This window comes from Harpia harpyja, chromosome 1 (genome assembly GCF_026419915.1).
Source record: "Harpia harpyja isolate bHarHar1 chromosome 1, bHarHar1 primary haplotype, whole genome shotgun sequence".
Taxonomy (NCBI): Eukaryota; Metazoa; Chordata; class Aves; order Accipitriformes; family Accipitridae; genus Harpia; species Harpia harpyja.
Genome location: NC_068940.1, coordinates 105,782,344 through 105,806,153, shown reverse-complemented (window position 1 = coordinate 105,806,153; position 23,810 = coordinate 105,782,344). Strand labels below are relative to the sequence as shown.

General features: G+C 54.1%; 1 protein-coding gene across 3 annotated transcripts; it reads right to left on the bottom strand.

The window, feature by feature from the left end:
• Nucleotides 1-4: 4 nt before the first annotated feature.
• Nucleotides 5-22,490, bottom strand: ZBTB47 (zinc finger and BTB domain containing 47). Of its 3 annotated transcripts, none has more exons than XM_052808130.1 (6): nt 22,230-22,490; nt 9,830-11,200; nt 6,352-6,499; nt 5,647-5,762; nt 5,073-5,217; nt 5-4,914 (listed from the first exon to the last, which is right to left on the bottom strand). In XM_052808130.1, exons 2-6 carry the CDS (start codon nt 11,117-11,119, stop codon nt 4,157-4,159), a joined length of 2,457 nt encoding a protein of 818 aa, XP_052664090.1. In that variant the 5' UTR covers nt 11,120-11,200; nt 22,230-22,490; the 3' UTR covers nt 5-4,156. The 3 variants fall into 3 exon arrangements, with proteins under 3 accessions (XP_052664090.1, XP_052664080.1, XP_052664100.1); XM_052808120.1 differs by lacking the exon at nt 22,230-22,490 and adding an exon at nt 21,991-22,136; XM_052808140.1 differs by lacking the exon at nt 22,230-22,490 and adding an exon at nt 19,982-21,116.
• Nucleotides 22,491-23,810: the final 1,320 nt, after the last annotated feature.

The following is a 23,810-nucleotide window of genomic DNA, read 5'->3' as shown; positions in this document are numbered from 1 at the left end:
TAGGTTTTCTTTTATAAAAGACAAATTGTTTATTGATTCAGTCCTTCCACTTGCAACCTCTTTGGTAACAGTCATAACACTTCCAGACTGGGAGAACGCAGTGGAAAGGCCCAATTCTGGCCTCTCACCACTTTCAGAGCTCAGTGACCCCTGACGTGCCTTGGTGAGAGGCCAAAAGCAGGTTTCAAAGCATGGCCAAGGACCTGGCCTCTAGGGACAACCCAAAACAGCCTCCCATGACTCATCTTGCTCATGGGTGGCCCAGAGAGCAGCCCCAGCACCCCCAGGCAGAAGATGGCTCGGGATGGGAATGCACGTCGGGTCCGTGGTGCCAAGGCTGGCTGCGAGCTGGAAGGCAGCTTTGATGCACCTCTTGGGACCTCCCAGACATTGGCCAACGGGGCCATCAACGAAGCGAGACTTGCCCATTCTTGCAGTAGGCAATGACTCGCCCTGGTTAGCCCTACGCTGATGGACTAACCCGACCATCTCAGCCTCCCCCTCATCACACCATCCCAAAGAGAGTAACTGCTGTACTTGGAGTTAAAGATAAACATATATTGATTACACATGGTCATAAAAAAAAAAAAAGTAATAATAATAATACATTTGCTAGAACATTACTTAAGATGCTTCTGAGAAGCATCAAAGCTTCCCCTCCCCGCCCTCCCTTATCTATACAGAATAAAGTGCTTTGTTTAGTTTGTTCACACTAGTAGAGCCACCGATACACTCTTAAGTTGGCATGTTTGGGCAACCGATACTGAATGCCATAAAATAATACAGAGCCAAACACCAGGCATGAGAAACTAATTTTGAGGCAAGTGCTTGGGGTTTCGTTCATTTTCTTCAAGTTCCATGCTACTGAGGTTGTTCTTAATCCTTTTTTTTTCCCTTTTTTTAATTATTATTTTCTTCCTTTGCAAGTTCAACCCAACTCCCGTCGTGGTTACGTGTCACGAGGCAGGGCGGCGTGTGGGGAAGCTCTCTCTGTCCGTGTGAACAAAGGGCGTCTGTCCGTCCGTCCTTCCCTCTCAACTTCGGGCAAACCAAGAGTTTAATCAGTGGAGTTGTCTAGCAGCGGATGCTCGTCTCTATTGCACTGTCACAGCCGTTCCCACCTCCCGGCCGTCCATCCATCATCACCTTCCCACCGCGCTGGGGTTATGGCTGTGGTCCGAAGGGCCAGCTGTGCCTCATGGACATTATGAGGCTAACTGGTCTGTGCTACCAGGCTCCTGGGATACATAAACCAAAAATGACCCTCCCCACATGACTCCCTCCCTCCCCAGCGTTCAAATGAAGGGGGGAAAAAGAAATTCAAACCCAGACAGGGCTGGGGTTCGGCGCGTGGGCAGAGTTGTCAGTTGAACGTTGCGTTGCGGCATATTCATGAACTGCTTAATGGAAATTAAGCCCCTCTCCACCCTCGCGGTCTGTTGAAGAAGGGTTGTGAGAGATTAAGGTGCAAGAGTTAAAAAAAAAAAAAATTAAAATTTTAAAATAAAACATAAAAAGCTTGAAAACAACGGACCCAAATCCCCCGCCTCCCGCCCCGTCTAACCCAATGGGTGCCAGCAGGGCCTACTGGGATGGATGCGGGACGAGACACTGCGGGAGCGACTCATTTGAGCTCTTAGTACGTTAACGAAAACCAGAAATCAAGAGACACATCGGGGCCGAGTAAGGGTGTAGACAAAAGGGCTCGGAGGCCACGTAGGACTCCTGGGAACTGCCCAGGCCTTGGAGAGGGGAGGGAGCAGCAGGGATCTGGTTCTCCAAAGTGCTGTGTGCATGGTCACATCTCGACGTCTCCAGGTGGCTCTACGAGCAGGCTCTCGAAGGGGATCAGACACGGCTGGGATCAGTCACTGGGCTTTTCGCTGGGCTTCTAGCCTCAACAAGGTGCTCTCATCTCACAGTGATGTCCGAGTGGGACAGGTCCTCACTGCGAGAGGATGACCCAGGACAGGGAAAGCCACCTCCAGGTGAACGGTACAAGGGAACACATGGTGTGGGTGTTTACTCGTGGGGAGAAGTCTACCAGACAGGTAGGCTGATGGGCTCCATCACAGGAGACCATACAGGCAAGGTGAGCCCTCCTTGGGGTGCAGTGCTCCCATCCCGTCTCAAGGCTGAGTGTGAGGGGAAAGAAGCACAAGGGAGCCTGAGGGGATGGGGTCTGGGAGGCAGCAGACGAGGAGACAGCATGGACCACTCTACTGAGGCCCTCCAACACCTCCAAGGGTATCACTGAATGCTTCTCTAAAGCAATCGTCTTCCAGTCTGGGTCACGGTCCCTTCAGAAAGCCAATGGCCCCAAGACCTGCGTGCCCGCATCCCTCATGGGTGCGTGTTTGAGAAGGCTTTGCACCATCCCAATAAGCCCCAAGGTCATGGAGGAAGGAAAGCAGAGGAGCCTTTGGTACCCATCTGAGAAGGTCAATACGGCGAGGCAGCTCTGCCATAGCATCCTGCTTTTGCTCAAAGCAGATGGAGATGAGGGTGAGCTCACTGGTACTTATTGCGGTGCTGGGGGTCCACAGGATCCCAGCCAACATGAAGACGAAAAGCAATTTGTTGCTCCAACATGCTAACATCCACAAGAGCAGCCAGCTTTCCAGAGGCATCAGGCACAGGGGGGCACCGCTCAGCAGGAAGGGACACCAGTCACCTAACCCGTCACCTCAAAGACCACTCAGGAGAACAGCAGATGCTCCCCTGTCCTGTCCCTATCAGGCTAATGCTCCTGCATGTCCCCGGTCAGCAAAGCCCCTGAGCACGTGGCTGAATCCTCCGATCTCTGCGGGGGCAGCCTCAACGTTGCCCAAGTACTTTGCTGATTTGGTCCAGATGAAGCACCAAGACTTCTTGCAGAGCCAGATGTGGCTCACTGTGCCCAGCACCCTGCTATCACCCAGAACAAGGTGCAAATGAGAAAGGGCTCCTGCAGCACGCTCAGCGTCCTCTCTTCCTTCTTGCCTACCAACAGCCCTGCTCACCACCTCCTCCATGACCTGACCCACATCCACACGCATCCACAGCGCTGGCCCTGGGAGCAAGGCATCAGCTGCAACGCACCCCACCTCTTGGCCGGCACCTCTCTGACCATGCTGGACGTTCTGCAGCCCCTGCAGTGCTCCCAGCTCTCCCTGACCCCAAAGGGGACACTTTTCCCCAGGCAGGGAGACCACACAGCCATGGTCAGGCCAACGCATGACACCCCAGGGCAGAGCACAGCAACGAGAGACCCAGCTTGGACCCCAGCATCCAACAAAAAGGTAACAGCAAAGCCTTCCTCTTCTCCTCCGCTAGAATGAAGCCAGCCTGAGTACGTGAAACCAAAGACCAGCTCAACTTCAACAAACACTATGTGGCCAGAGAAGCGCTAACCAACACCGTGGGACATCACCGAACCAACCACAGCCCTCACTGGTCCCCTGCAAGCCAGGGCAGGGCAACGGATGCCAACCCCACGGGGAGAGGCGAAGCTTGGGAGAGTCACGCGGGCAACAAGTTGGAGGATGGGACATCGTAATCAGGCTGAATGGGGTCTTGCTTTAGCTCTGAACCTTGCAATGGGACCCAACCTGGAGCTCACCCGTCAGTCAGGGGTTTATTCAAATTGTTAAGGCACTATTCTGGGCTGATTCTGCCGAGAAACAGCGGCATCCTCTGTCCCAGGCCACCCTCCCGCCAGTCCCGAGGCCATCAGAGCTCTCCCAGGGACACCTCGCCAACTCCAGAGCATCCCCAGGAGCCCAGCTCCTGCTGGGATGAGCAGAAAGGGCACACCAGAGCCCGGCTCCCTTAGGGCACCCCAAAAATGAACTGGCAGTGAGCTGCCGATGCCCCAAGATGCAACACCGGTGTTTGTGCTTTCGCCTATCGAGGAGGAAAACCTATCGCGGGGAGGGAAGATGCGGCGAGGGCTGCTAACGAGAGCAGGCTGACGGCTTTCCAACGGGGACATCTGCTCGCTCGCCGCAGGCCACCGGGGCCGGCAGACGGGGCCAGCAGGGGCTCCTCCGTGGTGCCCACCTCTCAACCTCTTGGGAAAAGAGCCTGAATTGAAAGACCAGCTTTACAGTACAGGGATTCAAGCACCACTAGCTAGATTTCGGCTTATTATAAATATTGAAGCACCGGCAGGCATTCATTCGGCTAGCGAGTGGGCACGCAACACCGGCAAGCTCAAGCCCGGACGGCGCGGCATCCTGCTCCTCCGAGCCCTGCCAGCATCCCGGCACAAGGACGAAGCCAATGGGTAGGAAGATGAAACGGAGTGATGCCTTTTACCTATACCCTTACAGACGGACGGCGGTTCCCCCCCCTCAACACCCACGCTCCTCAGGGCAGGGCTTCCTCCTGCTCCCCCTTTCCACGGAGAATGACGGGTGAGAAAAAGGAAAAAAAACCCAAAACAACCCCAAAACAAGGAGGAAGGGGGGTAGAGAGCAAGCGAAGCCTTGGCTCCCCGGGGGGAGACGTTCCCAACGGGTAGAGCAGTCCGTGCAGGCGCACGGCCGGGGTGGGGGGGGGCACCTAGTTGTTGTTCGAATTTATCCTCCCCGCGGGAAAGAGGGGAGGGGGTGGCGGTAGGTGAGGAGGAGGAGGAAGGGTCTGTGGAAGGGGATGAAGCAGCGGCAGGGGCAGGGGAGAGACGCCGGGGCCGGGGGGGCAGCGGGGCCGGGCTGGCGGCGGGTTGGGGGGCAGCCGTGTCCAAAGCCAAAGGGTTGCTGACTCGGAAACATTTCTCCTTGTGGGCTTTGAGCATGTTGGAGAAGCGGAAGCGTTGGCCGCAGACGTCGCAGGGGTACGGCTTCTCGCCCGTGTGGGTCCGGCGATGCCGCTTCATGTTGGGGCGGCTGGTGAAGCTCTTCCCGCAGATCTCGCAGATGTAGGGCTTCTCGCCTAAGGATGGGGGAAGACGGATGAGAAGCCGGTGACTGGACTGTTCACCCCCAAAACTCCATCTTGCCATCCACCCAAAGATGCTACCCCCCATCCCGTCGCTTTTTCCCCCGGGGCGCCTGCCTGCAGGGGCCGGGGGCAAGGTGGGGAGCTCTCACCCGTGTGCGTCTTCATGTGCTCGTCGAAGTACTGCTTCATGTTGAAGTCCTTGCCGCACCACTGGCACATGAACTGCTTGTGGCCGATGTGGATGCTCATGTGGGAGCGCAGCTGGTACTTGTACTGGAAACGCTCATTGCAGTTCTGCGGGGGCGAGAGGGGGATGAGCTGTTGATGAGCACCCAAAATCACCCAAAACACACCCCACGTTCCCCCCCAGATCACCAGCACGTCGGAGCAGTGCAGAAATCACCTTTTTCCCCGAAAAGAACCCAAATAAATGGCTTTTCGGGACATACCCAGCCAAGTTTGCAGGCTGGATGGGCTTGGGATGGGATGCAAGGTCCAGGCGTTGCAGGGACAGATGCCGGCATTGGACAAGTTTCATCATAAGGTTGGTGGGACCCTCAAACCAGGAGGGGACGCAAAATTTGGAAGAGCATGGGAGCAACCCTACAGCTGTACTGGCACAAAGCATGGGGGAAGCCCCAAGAAGTGGAAGATCTTTCCCCACATCAGTGGTTTTGTCCTCATCTGAGAGGATGCGGGGTGGGGTGACACACAGGACCTTACCTCACATTTAAAAGGCTTTTCCCCAGAGTGCTGGAGTGAATGGACCTTGAGGGACATGCTGCGCTTGAAGGACTTCCCGCAGGTCTCGCAGGTGAACGGCATGTCCTTGGTGTGAGCTGAAGCGGAGAGGAGCAGGGTCAGGCACTCTCCCCGCACCCCAAGCATCCATTTCCCCAAGTCCTGGCTGCCGCTCCCAACGTCAGCACCCAACCCCAGCAAACTCAATGCCATATGGCAAGATGCGTGGCAGCAACATACGAGATACTCCCCTAATTGCTTGCCAAAAGCCCCCTTTTTTGGATCTCTTTGGTGCCTGCAAGCTCCAGGGACCTGACCGCCGTTGCCATGTGCAATTTGCTTTTCAAAGCCTAGCACTGGTGTGATCTGGTCCTGTTTTACAAGGGAAGGATGGTTACACTTCAAGCCCTCCTTTGATCAATTCCGAGGTCTTTTTTTGTGGTTAAAGCAAATGAGATTCTCTAGCACCATGCCCGATTGCTGCAGACCCAGCACTGAGCAGACATATGTACGGCATTAAGGCCAAATTTCAAGGCCCCTGCGTGGACGTGAGAAAGCTCACCCACGAGTAAGCCCAGCCCTTAACTCCCAACACAACAGCAACAAAAAATCACCCTTCATTGTCAAAATGATGGACAAACACCCCAAACGAGATCCCCCCGTGGCACCGCTGCCTTCCGCACTCACCAACCATGTGTTTGCGCACGTGGGCCATGGTGTAGAACTTCTTCTCGCAGATCTCGCAGGAGAACTTCTTCTCGGCGTAGCCGTGGACGATCTTGTTGTGCTCATGGAGGGACCAGAGCTTCTTGAACCCCTTCCCACAGGTCACGCACTGCAAGGAGAGAGGGGATGGGTAGGGAAGCAGAGGAACGTGCCCAGGCACCACCAGCATTTTCGTTTCACCAGGCTATCAGCTTCATCCACTGAAAGGGAACATCACTATGAAACCTACAGCTATCAAAAATCATAACGACCAGCAAGTCTGCTACAGACTTTGTCACTTCAAAACCTCCAAAACTCAAATTTCTATCCATCAGATGAGGAAGGGACAATGACTTTCCAGGGAAGGACGTGGCATCTCCATCAATGGCTGTATTAGGACTTGCACAAACAGCAGCTCGTGCACCAAGGCCCTATTCCTAAATGAGGATCTTATTCTGGCACACAATGAAACCATTACATAAAAAAAACCCAACCCTCTGTGCATTAGAAGGCTGCAGAGAATATAGGAACAAGGAGAAGCTCAAGCCAGGGCAGTGCAACTTCAGTCTTCAGCAGATATTATGGATACTTTACCACTAAGTAAGTTTTCCAAACATATCCAAATGGACCAAAACGGACCCCAAAACCAGTCCATCAGCACAAGCAGAACAACATGATGTGCAAAGTCTCCCCCAAGAAGTTATGGTAGAGATTTGCTTCAGCTCCAACAAGTTCAATCTTTCTCTGAAAGTTCCCAGGAAAAGTTCCAGCTTCGGCATGAGATCTGTTTGAAGCATGTGAGATCAGTTCGGTGCTCGGGGAAACACGGGAGAGCGAGGTCCACACGGGAAACCACTGCTAGAGCGCAGAGATGGCGGGCAGCACATGGCCAAGGACCCTCCCAGGAGCCAAAGGTCTCTTTTTCCTCCAAGGGTCAACTCTTTCCCCTTCATCTCTCCATGACTCATCTTCCTCTTGGCCAACAGGGATAAAACCGTCCCTTCTCCTTGAAGATGTGTTGAGAAAATAATTCATGCCTTGGAGGCATCTTGCAACAGCACGGCTGAGCAGTACCAGTAAGCCTGGGGAGGTATTCCTCTGGCTTCTCCTCCTACCCAGAGGAACAGATGTTCATTGATGGGCTTCAACCAAAGTTTGCACTGAATGAGGCTGTGATACCCTGGAAAATATACCATTATGCCATGTAGTCACAGTATCTCTCTATATATTTATATTTAGGTGCCTGAGAGGCAAAATTAGGGTCACAGAGGCATTCCCAACACTCATCATCTTCATCTTGCCATCCTTGAATATCAACATGACTAGTCCTCTGAGTTTTGCTGTTCCTAAGTATATATTTCCACAGATCAGAACAATTTTATGTCTGCTTTAAGAAACATTTCCGGACAAATCCAGGACCAGAGCCTGATATCAAAGACACATCAATATCCATTTTCTCCACTCAAAATGAAAAAGGCTGCAGGGGAATTTTGATATTAAAGGTAGAGGGAAAGCAGCAGATGTAGGAAAGCCCCCAGGCTGGGACCAAGCACCCTGGAGGGCAGAGCCCTGTGTCCTCAGTTACCGCAAAAAAGCATCACTCAAAAATGTGGAAGTAACATCCAAATGAGAGAAAAAAAATGAGAAGATAAATTCTCGCAGGTTAAAAGGAAAACCATACTGAAGCTGGCTAAGAATGAGTTTGAGAAACAACCTGATAGAGCAAAGGACGAATCATTTCTCGGGCAGCAGAGGCAGGATGACTGTTGTGGTGTCCGTGGGGCTGTGGAGGGCAATGGGAAATGATCACAGGGAGCGAGATGAAGCCTAACACCTCAAGCATTACAGATGAAATTTGGGGACAAAACAGGGGAAGAAAGCAGCAGAGCCAAACGGGATAAGAGGGATGGTCCCTCCACAGATCTGGTTAAAAAACAAGAAATAAAGACTGTCCATTATAGGTATAGAGTTGAAAAAAAATCTCTTTTCCATCCAGCTATAATTCCATGGTATATTGATAAAGTTATTCAATATTATCAGAGCAAATGGAGTGAATCTGGCTATTTGTAAAATTAAAAACGCTCAACTCATTACTAAGGTAATGATCCACTTTTTCTGTGAAAGGAGGTCACTGCATGGGCAGTTGTGGTTCATCCTACTCAGAAATGACCTGGAAAAGGGATAAAAAAGGGGAAAAAAAAAAAGCAAGGAGGTGACGACAGCCCCATGTTATCCATCAGGAAAGCAGATGAGGCTGAAGAAATGTTCTGGGAAAACTCATTTTTAATTGCACAGGCTTTACAATAGGCTCCGAAACAGCCACCACCATGCAGGTATCAGAGCTGCACTTGCCCAATTCTGGGAAAAAACACCCAAAAAAAAGCAACCTCAGCACTGTGAAGTTTTCAGGAAGATGCACCAACGGGTCAGTGCAGGCAACGGCTCCTTCACCCGCTTGAGCCAAGACCACTCGTGCCTCCGTATTCCCCGCACACCCTAGTGCCCGGATCTGCTTCATTCCCCGTTTTATTTGGGGTGCCATCGGCAAAGGGCTCCAGTAGAACTTGGGTTGCGTTATCTTCATTTAGGAGAGCTGCAAGACTATTTAAAATCCGGTCACTGGCAGGAAGGATGACAGGCAAAGCTCTCCAGAAGTTGGTATTTTTTTAATTAGTAGCGGCAGCATCATGCAAAACAGCTTGTTGCGGATTAGGAGATGGGTTGGAGGGGTCTGCAGGAATGCACATGTTTGCTGTTCTGATGGGATGCCTACCTATCCCCCCAAAAATGCACTGATTTAACGGAGTCAATTTGCAAACGCGGGATCTCGTTAGCATTAGGCGAAGGACACACCAAGCCTGAGCCACGCATGGATGTCAGATGCATTCGGAAATTTGCTAATACGCAAGCTAAAGAGCACAAAAGGCAGATTAAAACCATTTCAACTCGTGTCAGCAAATCTTTGAATTAAGCTAAATTGGTTTCAGCCTGGGTGGGAACGGCCGGAGTGTGTCTCCGTCAGGGGCTTGCAATGTTTTATCCAGATTAACGGAATAAACTCAAAGAAAAATTACTCTTCAAAAATTACTCCATGTTTCCACCCAGCTGGCCAAGGGGAAGCCACAGTCCCCAGGCACAAATCCTCTGGTCCCATGCTACCGTGGGACCCTCCTGAGCCTGCATACGAGTCACGGGTGAAGTAAGGTTCCCTCCCGTCTGCCATGTGCCAACCGCAACAGCAAAAATCTTATTTGAGCATGAACCCGTCCCATGGTGTAGCTGGGTGGGATGTCCTCCATGGTGGGTGGGATGTCCCTCCCCCACTGGCATGTCCCATCATGGTGGGATGCTCCTTTGGTGGGATGTCCCCACCTTGGTGGGATGTCCATCCCCACTGGGATGCTCCACCGCCTTGGTGGGTTGTCCATCCCCCGGTGGGACGTCCCCGGGGCTGGCTCACCTGGATGTTCTTCTCGCAGTCGGTCTGGTGGTGCAGCAGCAGCTCGCTCTCGAGGAGGAAGCGTTTGCCGCACTTGTCGCAGATCTGCATGCGGCTGTGCGTGACATTCATGTGCTTCTCCAGGTACCAGCGGTTGTTGAAGACCCGGGGGCACTTCTTGCACGGGTAGTGCTGCTTCTCCTCCAGCTTCACCTTCTGGCCCAAACCGTCCTGTTCCTTTTTCCTCTTCCTCCCTCGCTGGCCTTCCTCTTCCTCCTCCTCCTCCTCTTCCACCTTGGCCATCTCCTGGGACCTGGTTGCCATGGCAGGTTTGGTGGATTTGGACGCCCGGCTGCCTCTGCGGGGCTGCCCACCCTTTTCCCTCTTCACCTCCGACGCGTCTTCCTCGTCATCGTCATCATCCTCTTCTTCCGTCGTCTCCTCCAGGTCTTCCTCCTCGCTGTGCTCCTCCTCTTCCTCCTCGCCCACCTCCGCATCCTCCTCCTCTTCCTCCTCCTCCTCTCCTTCCTCGTTCTCCCCCTCCCCATCCTCCTCCGTGTCACGCCCATCACCGTCAGGCCGCCCCATCACGGCCGCCTCGCTGGCGGCTGCTTTCCCCTCCATGCCCTTGGAGACGTTGAGGGTCTGGTTGTTGAGGTTCACCTCCACGATGATCTGCTCCCGGTTGTACGAGCCCTGGCTGTCCAGATCCTCCTCGGACTCCTCGCCCTCCATCTTACAGACAGCGCCCGGACCATCATCCTTCTCCTCCTTGTAGTACTGCTTGGCCGGACCAGGCGGGAGCGTCCCACCGCCTGCTCCATCCTCCACCCGCACCGAGTAGGGGTCGTTGCCCTCCCGGGCGTAGATTTTGGGATGGGGGGCATCCACCTCCTGCTTGATCTCGCAGTAGTAGGGCGGGGGTCCAGCGCAGCCCTCGGCGGGCAGGGCCATGTCGGCGGCCAGGCTGAGCGAGCGGGTGTCGAGGAGGTTCTGGCAGGAGGAGGCGATGTTGTTCATCTGCAGCACGGCAGCCGCGTTCAGCACGTCCTGCACATTGCAGGAGTTGACGAGGAGCTTGGACGTGTAGATGAAGTTGAGGATCTGCTGGAGGCCCTGCGAGGTGAGGGCCTCCAGGGAGAGCTCCACGCGCTGCAGCTGCTTGTTTTGGGTGAAGAGGGAGTGGAAGAACTGGCTGTAGGCCGCCAGGACCCCCTTATGCGCCGGGAAGATGCTTTTGTGCTGCACCAGCACGATGTCCACGTCACACAGGTCCGGCTGAAAGAGGCGCTGCTCGTTCAGTCTGTCCATCAAACACGTGAAGTGGAGGGCTACATCCTCCACCAGGGAGTACTCAGCCGAAGGGTAGTCAGTTGTTTTTTCGACTATCAGCTGTGGGGAGGAAGGAAATAAAATCATTCAGGAGGGTTCTTTCCCCAGGAAAACACCCAGCCAGCCATGCCACCCGTCCCTGTCCATGCATCCCAAGTCAGAGATGCCAACCGAGAAGCTCCACTACCAGACCCAGCTTGGAGATGCCAACCAAGATGCTCTACCACCAGACCCAGCTTCAAAACACCAAGAAGCAATACTACCAGGCCCAGCTTGGAGATGCCAACCGAAATGCTCCACTACCAGGCCCAGCTTGCAGACACCAACCAAGAAGCTCCACCATCAGCTTGAGTCCAGGAGACTCAACCAAAGAGGAGAAAGCCCAACAAAAGGACAGGCGAAGGCCATACGAGCACCCACGGACATCCCTTCAGCCTGGGTAGGAGGCACCAAGGCCACCCCACCACCAAGGAGGTCCAATGCCTGGCTCAGCTCTCCACGCTCAGGCGGAGGAGATGTCAAGCAGGAGAGGGGATACCTCGACCTCCTGAACCAGATGGAGACCCCGGGGGGACATTTGCCCCACGCGGGAAGCCAATTTTAGGCACCAGCTGAGATTTAACCCCCTAAATAGAAGGAAATTAGGATTTTAAACCTCCCTGCTTCTACAAGATAATTACATAAAACACAATATCCCCTAATATTTGCCAAATTATGCCACGTGCTCTGGCTCACGTTAGCAGCTAACTCGCTAGCTGGATTCACTGGGATGATTTATGCGCTTTTTTAAAGCCTGTTTTGAATTGCCTGGGGAAAAGCAATACCTGGAAAAATTCAAATCAGTGAGCAGCATCCCCAGGCTGCGTGTCCTGGTTTCAGCTGGGATAGAGTTAATTTTCCTTCTAGTAGCTGGTATAGTGTTATGTTTTGGATTCAGTATGAGAAGAATGTTGACAACACACTGATGTTTTCAGTTGTTGGTAAGCAGTGTTTAGACTAAGTCAAGGATTTTTCAGCTTCTCACGCCCAGCCAGCAAGAAGGCTGGAGGGGCACAAGGAGTTGGGAGGGGACACAGCCAGGACAGCTGACCCAAACTGGCCAAAGTGGTATTCCATACCGTGTGATGTCATGCCCAGTATAGAAACTGGGGGGAGTTGGCCAGAGTGGGGCAGACCGCTGCTCGGGAGCTAACCGGGCATCGGTCAGCGAGTGGTGAGCAACTGCATTGTGCATCATTTGTTTTGTATATTCCAATTCTTTTATTATTATTATCATATTATTATTGTTATTCTTATCATTATTATTTTCTTCCTTTCTGTTCTATTAAACTGTTCTCATCTCAACCCATGAGTTTTACTTTTTTTTTTCCCCGATTCTCTCCCCCATCTCACTGCGAGTGAACGGCTGCGTGGTGCTTAGTTGCTGGCTGGGGTTAAACCACGACACCACGAAATGCTACGACTGCCAACACTTCCCAGGCTGCCTTTGCTGGATATTTAATTTAGCTCACATGTATTTTGCATGGTGCAGACCACCCCTGGATGTTTATCACCTCTCCTGGGGATACCTGAGCCCCAGGATGGGTTTGCCAGCTGCATCCCAAATGTAAGGGATATCCCACGCCCTAAATCCCGCACCCTGTATTAAAAGCAGGTGGGATATCCCCTTTCCCTTTGCTGCCCTTGGGTTTTCTGTGCTGAATACCCAATTCGTGGATGGAGACGGATCCGGCCACATTAACACCCTCTTTCCCCAACATTGCGGGATGTGACCAAGGACATGGTGCAGAACAGTGGCGGACAGAAAGGGTTCAACCTGCTGGGTTTATCCTGCACCTCCTGCTCTAAAAAGTTTCTCAGCTCCCATTTTTTCTGGGACAAATGGCAGCTCTTGATCAACACATGAATTCCAGCAAGACACGTTTTGTCTGACTTTTTTTTTTTTGTGAGCCAAAGGCAAAAGCACACACAGACAAAAATGTTTAAATAATAAAAAAGGGTGTTTTCTCCTCTGTTTTCTCAACAAGCAAAAAAAACCCTTCCCCCTCCCTGCCAAAAATTTCATTTTCACTGAATTTCTGCTCTGCAACCAACCCGCCCAACCAATGGGGTCATCAGCTTCACATGGTCCCAATGGTCCCAGAGAGCCCCAGCAAACGCTCGTACCTGGGGAAAACAGGGAAAAACCAGCTCTTTGCCAAATACTTGGTTCTGCAGCATGGAGTGGTGCAAAGAAGGGGGGGTTTAAATATATTTTTATATATATATTTATATATTTTTTTATATTTTCTACAGTATTTATATATATTTAAACTCTTTATAAATATATAAATACAAAAATATATAAATACATAAACACTCTTTATATATATTTGTTATAAAATGCTGCTTCCCAGCCGGAACAGCCATCCACCCACTCCCCCCTTCCCATTTTCTAAGCCTTGCGACTGCCAAGGACATTTTGACGAGAGGAATTTGGATGGCTCAGACCCCCCAAGCGCATAGAAAATAAATAATGATATAATAAATATCGAACACTGAAGAGACAGCAAGCTTTTCGCGGAGCAGTTTGCTGTTTGCCAGGGCCTCTCCTGCTTTGCTTTCGCTATGAAAAAAAAAAATCGAATTCAGGTTTTTCCTCCCGGGATCCATCTCACCTCGCTCCCCATATAGGATGCCCCAAGCTCGGCACGGCCACAGCCGTGGAGAAATGGGTGCAAAACAGGGGGAATTGGGTCCGCCGGGCGGCATCGCCTCCGCACAGCCTGGAAAACAAAAGCTGGGGGTTTGGGTTTTTTTTTTTTTGCTCCGGATCGAGGTTTTTTGGCAAAAGGGGCTGACCCCTCACCCAGCGCCGGGGCTTGCCAGGCGGCTCTAATCAGTCCCAGCAGCGGCGAGGACAATGCGTGTCTTGGCCGCGTCCCGTCGGTGACTTCAGCCCGGGCTTGTCAGCGGGAGGTTTTTGCTCTTTATTGCTATCAGATGCTTTTCGTGAGCTCGCCCGGAGCTGGAGCGTCAGCCAAGACGAGAGGCGCCCGCCGGGGTGAGATCCCAAGAAAGACCCCAACTTGCCCCAAAATACCCCTCCGGCAGCTCCCGTCCCTGTAACTCCACTGGAGCGGAGAAGCCTGATTAATTGGGATTAATGGGAGGGTTAAATCCATTACCCTTCCCCTGGGAAATTGCAAATATTTAAAAAAAATATATATATATATTTCAAAATATCTTAAAAAATACATTTTTTTTTAAATTAACAAATACTTATTTCAAAAAGAAAAAATAAAAATCACAGTTTTGCTCTTTTCCACCATCACCACCTTGGCCCTCTGGATCGGTTTAGTCCCACGAGCAGCCCAACACGGCACCGCAGGAACAGCTCACCCATCCCACCTCCACCCCAAGCCTGGACTTGGGGTACTCCTGGGTGCACCAAACCGGAGCGAACCCTAAAACCGCCGGCCCCCACCACGCGCCGACGACCTCCGGGCAGGGTCCTGGCATCGTCGCCACCCAAAAAATCCCCCATAAAAATTATTCGAAAGCAGCGTGGCCGCGAAGTCCCCACCCCGAGGGGACGGCGGTGCCTCCAGACAGCCCTCCCCGCCCCGACGCTGCCCTCCGGCTCTATTTTAAGAGCATTTCCAAGCGATGCTGCCAAAGCCCCATCCCAAAATGGCCGGAGAGGCGGGAAGGCGGCCGGAGGACGGGGAGGATGCTCGGGGCGAGGAGGGACCGAGGGATGTGGGTCGGCTGAACCCCAATGGCAGGGGATGCGAGGAAGACGTAAGAGCGATATAGGAACAGTGGCCGAAGGAGATGTTGATGCTCGCTGGACCGGGGCAGCCTCTCTCCAGCAAAGCCACCGAAAATTCTGCTATAGGAGATGGAGCCCAAGCACAGCCCAGCTGCCTTTGCACCCGCATCCCCCCGCGTGCCTCAGTTTCCCCAAACAGCCACACCAACATCCGATCACCTCCCTTGAAAGGGGGCTGCTGCTGGATTTAAATCGACGTACCAAGATAAAATGCTATTTAGCTTAGCATGTATTAAGACCCAGATCCCTAAATGCTCCTGCAGCAATAAAACCCCCCAAGGAACCAGTAGGTCAGGTCACCCTGGATATATTTAAATACTCAAATCTGCAGCCCCCCAGAAGACCATCTCTGACATTCACCAGCCTCTCTATTTATTTATCTATAGCCATGTCTATCACCCTCATCACCGAAGCATCGAGGACCACGAGTACCTCTCTCCTGTATTAGCATAAGGACGGGGTTTTGGGGGCATAAAAAGCACATTTAGGTGGCCACAAGCCCCTGCTTCACGCCGGGCAGAGCAGTTGAACCAGCTGCCCGCAAACCAGTTTCCATTCAGCACAAAATTTGGGGACTTCCCTAAAATTTTTCACCCCCAAAACTCCCATGAAAAACAGCAATCTGCTTTTCTGTATCATTTGCAACCACCAAAACATTTACCGTCGACCTTCAGTATTAAACTGATTAAGGAAAAGTGCTTTAATAAGTAGCTGAATACAATGTCAGCGCTTGCGCCTCAAAAAATACCATGTCCTATTCTCAATTTGAACACCGCTGCATTTCAGGGTGAAAGAGTTTGGCTGAAACTATTTAATGCCAAAACTTGACATTTGCTAAAGAAAGAAATAATGTTAGAAACCTTATTTTTACAGATTAATTCAAACGTCACAAAGGCGCATCATTAGAAATCCCAAAGACATCTGTGCTTTCGGTTTTAATCCTCAGCCCCCTATAATTTGCCCTCTGCTTTCAGGACCCTTGGATGAAACCTTCAGCCTTTTCTCCATGGTTTTGAGGCCATATAGTTTTTGTTGTTGGGTTTTTTTTAAGGATTATGTGATGCTCGCGTCTTCCCACAGCTCCCAAAACCAGGATGCACGAGGATGAAGCCACCCCAGAACCAGCAGCTCTCCCTGGACCGTACACATCCCATACATCGCCAAAACCACCCATTTTTGGACCACAGCCGCGCATGGAAACCTGGCAGCGGGCTAAACCACATCCCAACGCGCCTTTCCCTCGACGATCGCCCTACCTTCACCGCTCTGCTCGCCCATCGCCTTCCTCCCCCGGGGATTTCTCCCACGGGTGCTTTGCCCTCCCACAGCACGGGACCGTGCTGGGGGTTGGAGGGGGGGGGGAGAGTTTGTTCACTTCTCCGACGGGTGTTTTTATTTAATTAGGGGAGGGTTGTCCGGAAAAACAAGCAGGAAGGGAAAACAATAGCTCGGCCGCAGCCCCGCCTGGCGAGGCGCCGGCCGACATGGCCCCAAGCGCCCACCGCCGGCATCCTGCCCGCCGGGATGCTGCCACGGCTGGACCGGTTGCTCGCCAGGGATGGTGGCATCCCAGCTCCGGAGGCCAGGGATGGCCATGTCCTTTAGGACGGTGGTGACACCATCTAAAGTGGTGATTTTCCCCTATGTACTCTCTAAAAGGCTTGAGGTTGCCTAAAACAGAGCCATATGCGGGCTTGGGGGAGAGGAAGCAAGGGGAAGGGGTTCAGGGATGCTCCCAGAGCGTGTCGGGCACCCCGAAAAACACCTCCCAGCCTCTGCCCATGTGAAGAAGAATATTAGCCCAGCTGGTGGACAGTCAGATGCTTCCCAGGCTTTTTTTTTTTTTTTTTCCCCTTTGGTTGTTTTTTTGGTTGTTTTTTTTTTTTAATAGCATCCAGCATTTACAGGCTTTGGCTCAAAGATGCTTTTCCAGGGAGCAGCCTGGGAAGCCGGCGGCAGCACCAGGCCCAGCAGGACTGTCCTCAGTGTAAGGGAACAGGGACAAATCCTTCCCCCATCCCTGTCCCCCTGCAGCCCGAGGAGCCACCTCTGCAAACAGGGAAAAGGTTCGTTTGGGCTTTTTTTCTAAGCAACACGGCTGCCTGCGGCTTGGGGAGAGCAGGGGGACGAGGTGGGATGAGCAACACGAGGCTTTGCCCCGTTGGGAGTGGGCACTGGCTTCCCAGCAGCACAGCCCGCAGAGGGTTAATGTCTGGTTGCTTTCTTATTTATTTTGTGGGTTTTTTTAAGTTTTTTAAACCCCGCCAGCCGCTCTGGGCGTCTTTCTCTTTTTCTTCCCTGCACAAAGCTGCAAAGCCACAGCGATGCTTTGCGAGCATGGATGGACGGGCCAACCCCACCATCACCTCCCCCATCCCCAAACCAGTCCAGGGAGGCAACGCTGTAAATTGCTCCTGGGGATACCACCGCCACCGTGATGGCATCAGGGTCATCATCCCTCCGTTCCACCAACGGCGACGGCGGAGGGCATCGCCAAGCCCCAAGATCCGCTCGGTAACCTCAGCGTCCCAACACGTGCAAAGGCGAGCACCGACCCCGGCGCAAACGCAGCCTCCCTGCTGCAAAAATACCGAGGCTTTCAGCCCGGTGCCGTGTTATTGTCAGCCCAGGACAAGCCTCAATCCCTCTGCTCTGGGGGGAAAGCGGAGGCACCGAAGCCTGGCTGGATGCGCCCGTCTGTCTGTCCGTGTCCCCTCGGTCGGCGACAAAAGTGGGTTTTTTTGGGTGCAGCTCAGGCCAGACCCTGCTGGTTATTCAAGATCTGCGCTAAGCCCGTAGCGAGGTCTGGGGTTAAACCCCGAACGGATCCTGCTGGATTTCGGCAGAGCCGGCATCCTCCTGACAAACGCCGAACACGGCCGGGGCAGCCGAGCCACGGGGTCCCCGCCAGCGCCTGGCACAGCTAGTGACACCAGGCTGATGGAGATGTCCCCGAGCCACCACCCTGGCACGGGAGCAGGCAGCGGGATGGGATGCTGCCCTCCTGTCCGGGGGATGCAGGACCTCCTGCAGAGTCACTATTGGGGTGGAAGAACCCGGGACACACACACGCACACACACAAACACACGCAAAGCCACTGTCCCCCTCCCTCCCCTGCCCGAGAAAAACAAGCGGAGGAAAGATCGAGGGAGGAAACGAGGACAAAACCCAACGCTGACCTCCCCAGCCGGGCTGTCGGCCAAGCGGCTGCGCCAGGGGCCAGCTCCGGACCGCTGCCCAGCCCGGCGCGAGCCGCGCGAGGCCGGGGAGGAGGCGAGCATCGTCCCCTCGGGACCCCACGGTTGTCCCCAGTGCCACCAAGGGAGGGGATGGATGGAGCGGGGCAGGCTGTACACCGAGCTCCCCGTGGCTTATAGGACCCCCGGGAACCCCAAACGCAGTGCAGGGAGTACGGATGGGCGCAACGGGGGCAGCCACCGCGCCGCTCGTGCGTGGCCCGAAGCCATCGTGTCCCCGAGCCAGCCCCACACCCACGCGCTGCCACGCAATGGCCGGGAAGAGGCTGGGATCCCTGGAAAACAAGGGGGATGGATGCACGAAACCTCCTCCCACGTGCCGCTGGATTAGGCTGGCACCAGACGGCAGCATCCCCCTGCCCGGCACCATGGATGACACCCATCCCTAGGGATGCCGCTGTCACCTTCCAGGTGGATCAACAGGGAGATGGGATACGACACCTCCAAGGTTTGCCCCACACCCGGCTCCCATCAAACCCCTGAACCCACGGTGTTTAATAACCCAACTCCAGACCACAAAATTGCCAGAGAGGTCCAAGGTTGAGCCTCTCCCAGCATCCTGGGCAGGGCTTTCCACCCCGGAGCATCCTTCTCCAAAACTTGGCACTGACCTCAGGGATGGTCCCCACATCCAGCTCCATCCTAAACTCAACCTTGACCGGGGTTCTTTGGGAAGCACCGGTCGTTCTCCTCCGGTCCAGCCATCCTCCCTGCCCGCCACTTTAACGTTTTTATGAATGTGCATTAAAACGGCTTATTTTTATCACGGCTGTCCAGCAAATTCAGCAGCTCGGGGAGCAGGGCTTTAACTCAGACAGGGTGTTAGCAGCCCTGGCTCCAGGCAAAAGATACAGTCATAAAAATAATAATTAAAAAAAGACAATTTATTGCAATTAAGTCCTCTACCCATCATATCTGCACCACCATGGCCAGCCTTTCCCCATATCCAAAAATCATCCCAGGTTTCCCCATCGGGAGAGGCAGCCAAAGCGCCGAGGTTGGCTGAAGAGAGGACAGCAATCCCGAAGGACACCGGGACAAGACCTCAGGTGTCCCCACTCGAGAAACCCAACGGGGCCAGCCCTGCCCTGCAAATACCTCTCCAGCAACGTAACGCATTTCCTTTAGAAATAAGAGAGGAAAATTTAGGGGCAGGTGACACAGAGCCTGACCCTGAGCTCATCCTCCCCACCGGCACCTGCTCCTCCAGCCTTTCAGGAACCGCCGATCCCACGGGAAGCCAGAGGACATTTGGGATGCAAACCACGCGGCGGACCTGGGGATCCCCTTTTTCGGGGCCACGCAAACGTGGCAGCAAAATAAAAACTTCAGCTCTTGCTCTTCCCAGAGAGCACTTTGTCATGGCCATCGCCACGTCCCCATCTAAAAAGGCTTAAACGCAGCAGCGTGGGAGATCCCTTAGTTTTTTTCCTCCAGCCGGAGCGAGGAGGGAAGATGGGGAAATCAGCAATTCCCCCGAAACCTTCAAAGACCCTCTGATGTTTTGACACATTCAGTTCATCCGCAAAAGGTTTCTCCCTCTTTTTCCTAAAGGAGAAAAATCTGCATCTTAAAAATAACCGGTATCTAATTGACTCGCAGGCAACCTCCTGCTTCTCCCTTCCTTTTACAAAGAAAACATCTCCAAAGGCAGCAGCGGGTTATTTTTATGAAGGGGGTGACATGCCTCTCCTCCAGACGCAAGACAGAAATACAAGGCCGTTTATCTCGCCCGAGTCTGGCGTTTGCCTGGTAATAACCTAACGCACCGTTAATTCCTCGCGGGGAGAACAAAGCTCCACCGTGAAGCCGAGCCGGGAGGCGAAGGGGACCCTCCGGCCCCCCCAGCAAAGCCCCCGGAGCGGTGTTTAGCCCAGTCAGCATCCTCAGGGAAACTCCGCGGTCAGAGCTGAAACGTTTGCACCCAGCGAGGTTTCACCCCAGATCCAGGAAAAAAAAATAAAAAAAAAAAATAATAAACCCCTTAATATCTTTCCAAGGAGGATTTTTTTGCTGTGTAAAGCAAATTTTCCTCTGGTTCTTGCTGAGGCCGGGTGCGGACGAAAGGTTTAATTCCCAACTTTTCCCCTTCTTCCTCGCAGGGCTGCCCTCTCGGGTGGGCTCTGGGCATCTCCATCCCCACCTCAGAGCACGAAACGCTCCCAAAAACCTCCCCGGTGCCTTCCCTGGTCCATGAGCATCTCCCTCCGGAGGGGATGCAGGGGCTGTTCCAGCAGCTGATTTAATGCCAGCAGGAATTTCACAGGCCGAGCGCGGCCGGCCGGCCGGCACAAACCCAAACCCGACTCCAGTTACCCCCAGTATCGGATCCGGGGGGGTGCCGAGCCCCAGCCCAGCATCCCAGCCATCATCTCGTGAGCCGGTTCAGCGTCGTTTCTTTATTTTTCCAAGCTTGCACTTTTCTTCCCCTTTCCGAAAAGCCGCTCGAACGCCTCCCGGGGTGTTATTACGGGCACGGAGCCATCGCTGGGGCAATCACAACCTCGCACTTTTAGGGATGGGGGAGGCACCAGGGTACCGGGAACCGCGGTCCCTGGGCACAGAACATCCCGAAGGATTTCCCGTGCATCTTCCCGGCTCAGGCCTGCTCTCTGCAAGTCAAACTAACCCCCCCTTAAAAGTCAACCGGCTGCTAAAATAGGTCACTGCCGCAGACGAGAGCCCCGGCTGCAAGACTCCCGGTGCAACCAGCCTCCCTCTGTTATTATTATTATTATTATTATTTCTTTTTTTTTTAAGAGCATGCATGGAAAATCCTTTTGCGAACCCGAAGCGGGGTGGGATGCTGCACCCTTTCCAGGCCACGCTCGCGGTCTCGTTCCTTCGGGATATCGGGGTGAACCCAGCATCCCCCAGATCCCCCCGGGAAAAGGGGGCCCATGGCTGGAGCAAACTGGGATGGGGGGGGGGGGCGAAAAATTAGCAAAATGAAGGAGTCATCCGGGGAACAAAAAAGGGCCGAGGAAGCGGCAAGCTGCTCCTGCGTTCCCGCAACGCCAGCAAATCCTCCGGCCTGGGCGACCGGGCGGCTCGAAAAGTTTCCCCCCCCCCCCACTCCAAATCTTCCCAGTGAACCCCGAGTGGGAGCCCTGGGGTGGACTGGGGGTCAGGGCGAGCGGCCCCCCCCCCAACCTTGGGGGTGCTGGGCCGCACGACCCACACCTCAGGGGTGGGGGGGGGGTGGGGGGGGGGTCAGACCCCTCTGCACCCCCCATCTGCACCCCCAAACCCCCCCAGCACCCCTCAAAGCACCCCAGAAGCGAGGCCGAGCCCAGCCCCCCCTCCCAATGCAGTCCCTGCAAAAAGAGCCTGTGCGGGGGGGGGGGGGGGGGGACACATTTTTAATGCAATTTTGACCCAATGCAAAACACCCCCCCCCCCAGCACAACAAGGGGAGGGGGGGGGAGCCCCCATGCAGCCGCCCCCCCCCAGCCAAAGCGGCTTGCAATAGAAACACGGGTGGGTTGCGCTGTTTATAACCACCCCCCCCCTTTTTCCACGGCTCCCCGCAGCAGCCCCCCCCCCCTCCGGCTGTCCCCCCCCCCAATACGAGGATGCAGCATGCCACCGGCTCGCCCATGCAAACCCCCCCCCCCTCCCCTTTTGCAAGGATTTGGGCAAGTTTCGGAGGCTTTTGCAAAGTCAGCAAAGCCCCGGGAGCGGGAGGAAGCGGGGGGGGGGGGGGGGGGAGGGAAAAATAAAAAAAAAAAAAAGAAGAGAAAAGGGAAAGCGGGGGGGGGGGGTTTGCAAGCTCTACCATTTTGATGCAAAGATCTCCGCGCAAAGGAGTCCCGGTCCTCCTCCGCTTGCCTGGGGTTTTTGCTCTCCATGAAAAAAAAAGAAATGTTGGGTTGGGTGGTTTGCTGGGTTGGTTGCTTGCTTTTTTTTTTTTTTTTCCTTTTTTTTTTTTTGCTGGCTGGCTTTTTTGCCTTTTTTTTTTTTTTTTTTTTTTGCCTTTTGGAGGAGGTGGGGATGGGGGGGGGGGGAGGAAATTACCGCGCCGCCGCTGCCAGCCCTGCTTGCATCCCCCGTTCCTCTTTTCCTTTTTTTTTTTTCCTCCTTTTTTTTTCCTCTCTCTCCCCCTTTTTCCTTTTTCTTTTTTTTCCTTCTTTTTTCCTTTTTTTTTTTTTCTTTTTTTTCCCCCCCTTCCTCCTCTCCTCCTTCTCTTCTTCACCTCATCCTGCCCATCGCCATGTTAGCCCCTTTTAGGAAGACGGAGGAATGCGGAGCGGCGGCGGCTCCGGCTGCCAAGAAACCCCAGGGCCGCTGATTGGAGCCGCCGCATCAGATGGGGCCGCGGCTGTCCCTTTAAAGGGACAGGCTCCCACCACCGCCACGCCGCCCACGCGTGGCCCGCCCCACGCGCGACACCCCCCCACAGCCCCCCACCCACCCCCCTTTTGCTCTTGCCCGGGTTACAGCCCGCTCTGCGGTACAGCATCCCCCGGGAGCATCTTTGGTACCCCCCGGTAGGGGAAACTGAGGCACACGGAGCACACCCCCCTCCCGCCTCCCCGCCAAAAAAAAAAAAAAAAAAAAAAGCAAGGCTCTTTGGGGCATAAAACCCCAGTTTGGGGAGTTGGGGCGGGGGGGGAAGGTTGGTTTTAGGAAAAAAAGGGGATTTTTGGAGCGCTGTCCTGCTGTGGGGAGGAAATGGGGATCCCCCACAAGCAGAGGTAGACTGGGGGGGGGGGGTGTTAAGGCACATTTGGTTTTAGGAGGGGGGTCTGGTGGGTGGCCGTGCTGGGGCTCCCCCAAAATCCCCCCCTCGGGTCCCAGGACGTGAAGCGTGGGGCACAGCCAGCCCCCCCCCCAAAAAAAAATAAATCAGGGCTTCATTATTTTGCCCCCAGCTCTGCTTGGATCTCCCCGATACCGAGTAGGGGGGGGGGGAGTTTAGCATCCCAGTGCCCCCCAGCCTCAGCCAGGAGCCGGGTCACCCCCAAATCCTCCTGCTGGGGACCAAAGGGGCAAAACTGGAGCAGCCCCAGGGTGTCCGGGGAGGGTCCCACGGTGCTCCCACACCTCCCACACCGGGACAGGCTCTGCCCGTCGGTGCTGGGCTCCACCACGGCAGAAGAAGACCCACGAGGTGCCCGACTGAGGCTCATCGGGATGGCGACCACCTCCGAGACCCACTTCTGCCCCCCACCACCCACGGCAGACGCCTCCCAAAATGTCAAAGGCAAACGAATTCCTTTCTACTACCCTAAAAGCAAAGAAACGCAACGGCTCCGAAGGGCATCGGCCACGCGACAGCGGGGCTGGGGGTGTCCCCGGAGCCCCCGGACGGCTCCATCTTCATCCCACCTTCCCGGCTCTTTTCCTTTTCCTAACCACTCCCTTTTGCAGACATAAATGTGGTAACGTCTTGCACTTGTTTAGACTCTGCTTCGGTTGCCGTGCGCAGTAACTTCTTCCAGATGTGTACGGCTCTTTGCATAATGTCGCCGTAGCCACGTCCTGCCTGCGCTGGGTTTATTTAATTTTTTTTAATTTTTTTAATTTTTTTTATGCCTTTTCTTGCTCTCAGCCCTGCCCCGCTCTATAGGAAAAAATCCTGGCCGACGCCACCAG

Excerpts from the sequence above, each read along its gene's own strand:
- ZBTB47 (XM_052808120.1), bottom strand. Across the intron at positions 6,500-9,829 it reads ACTGCGAGAAGAACATCCAG|TGCGTGACCTGTGGGAAGGG; the intron begins GTGAGCCAGCCC and ends CTCTCCTTGCAG. Across the intron at positions 5,763-6,351 it reads CGTGCGCAAACACATGGTTG|CTCACACCAAGGACATGCCG; the intron begins GTGAGTGCGGAA and ends TCTCCGCTTCAG.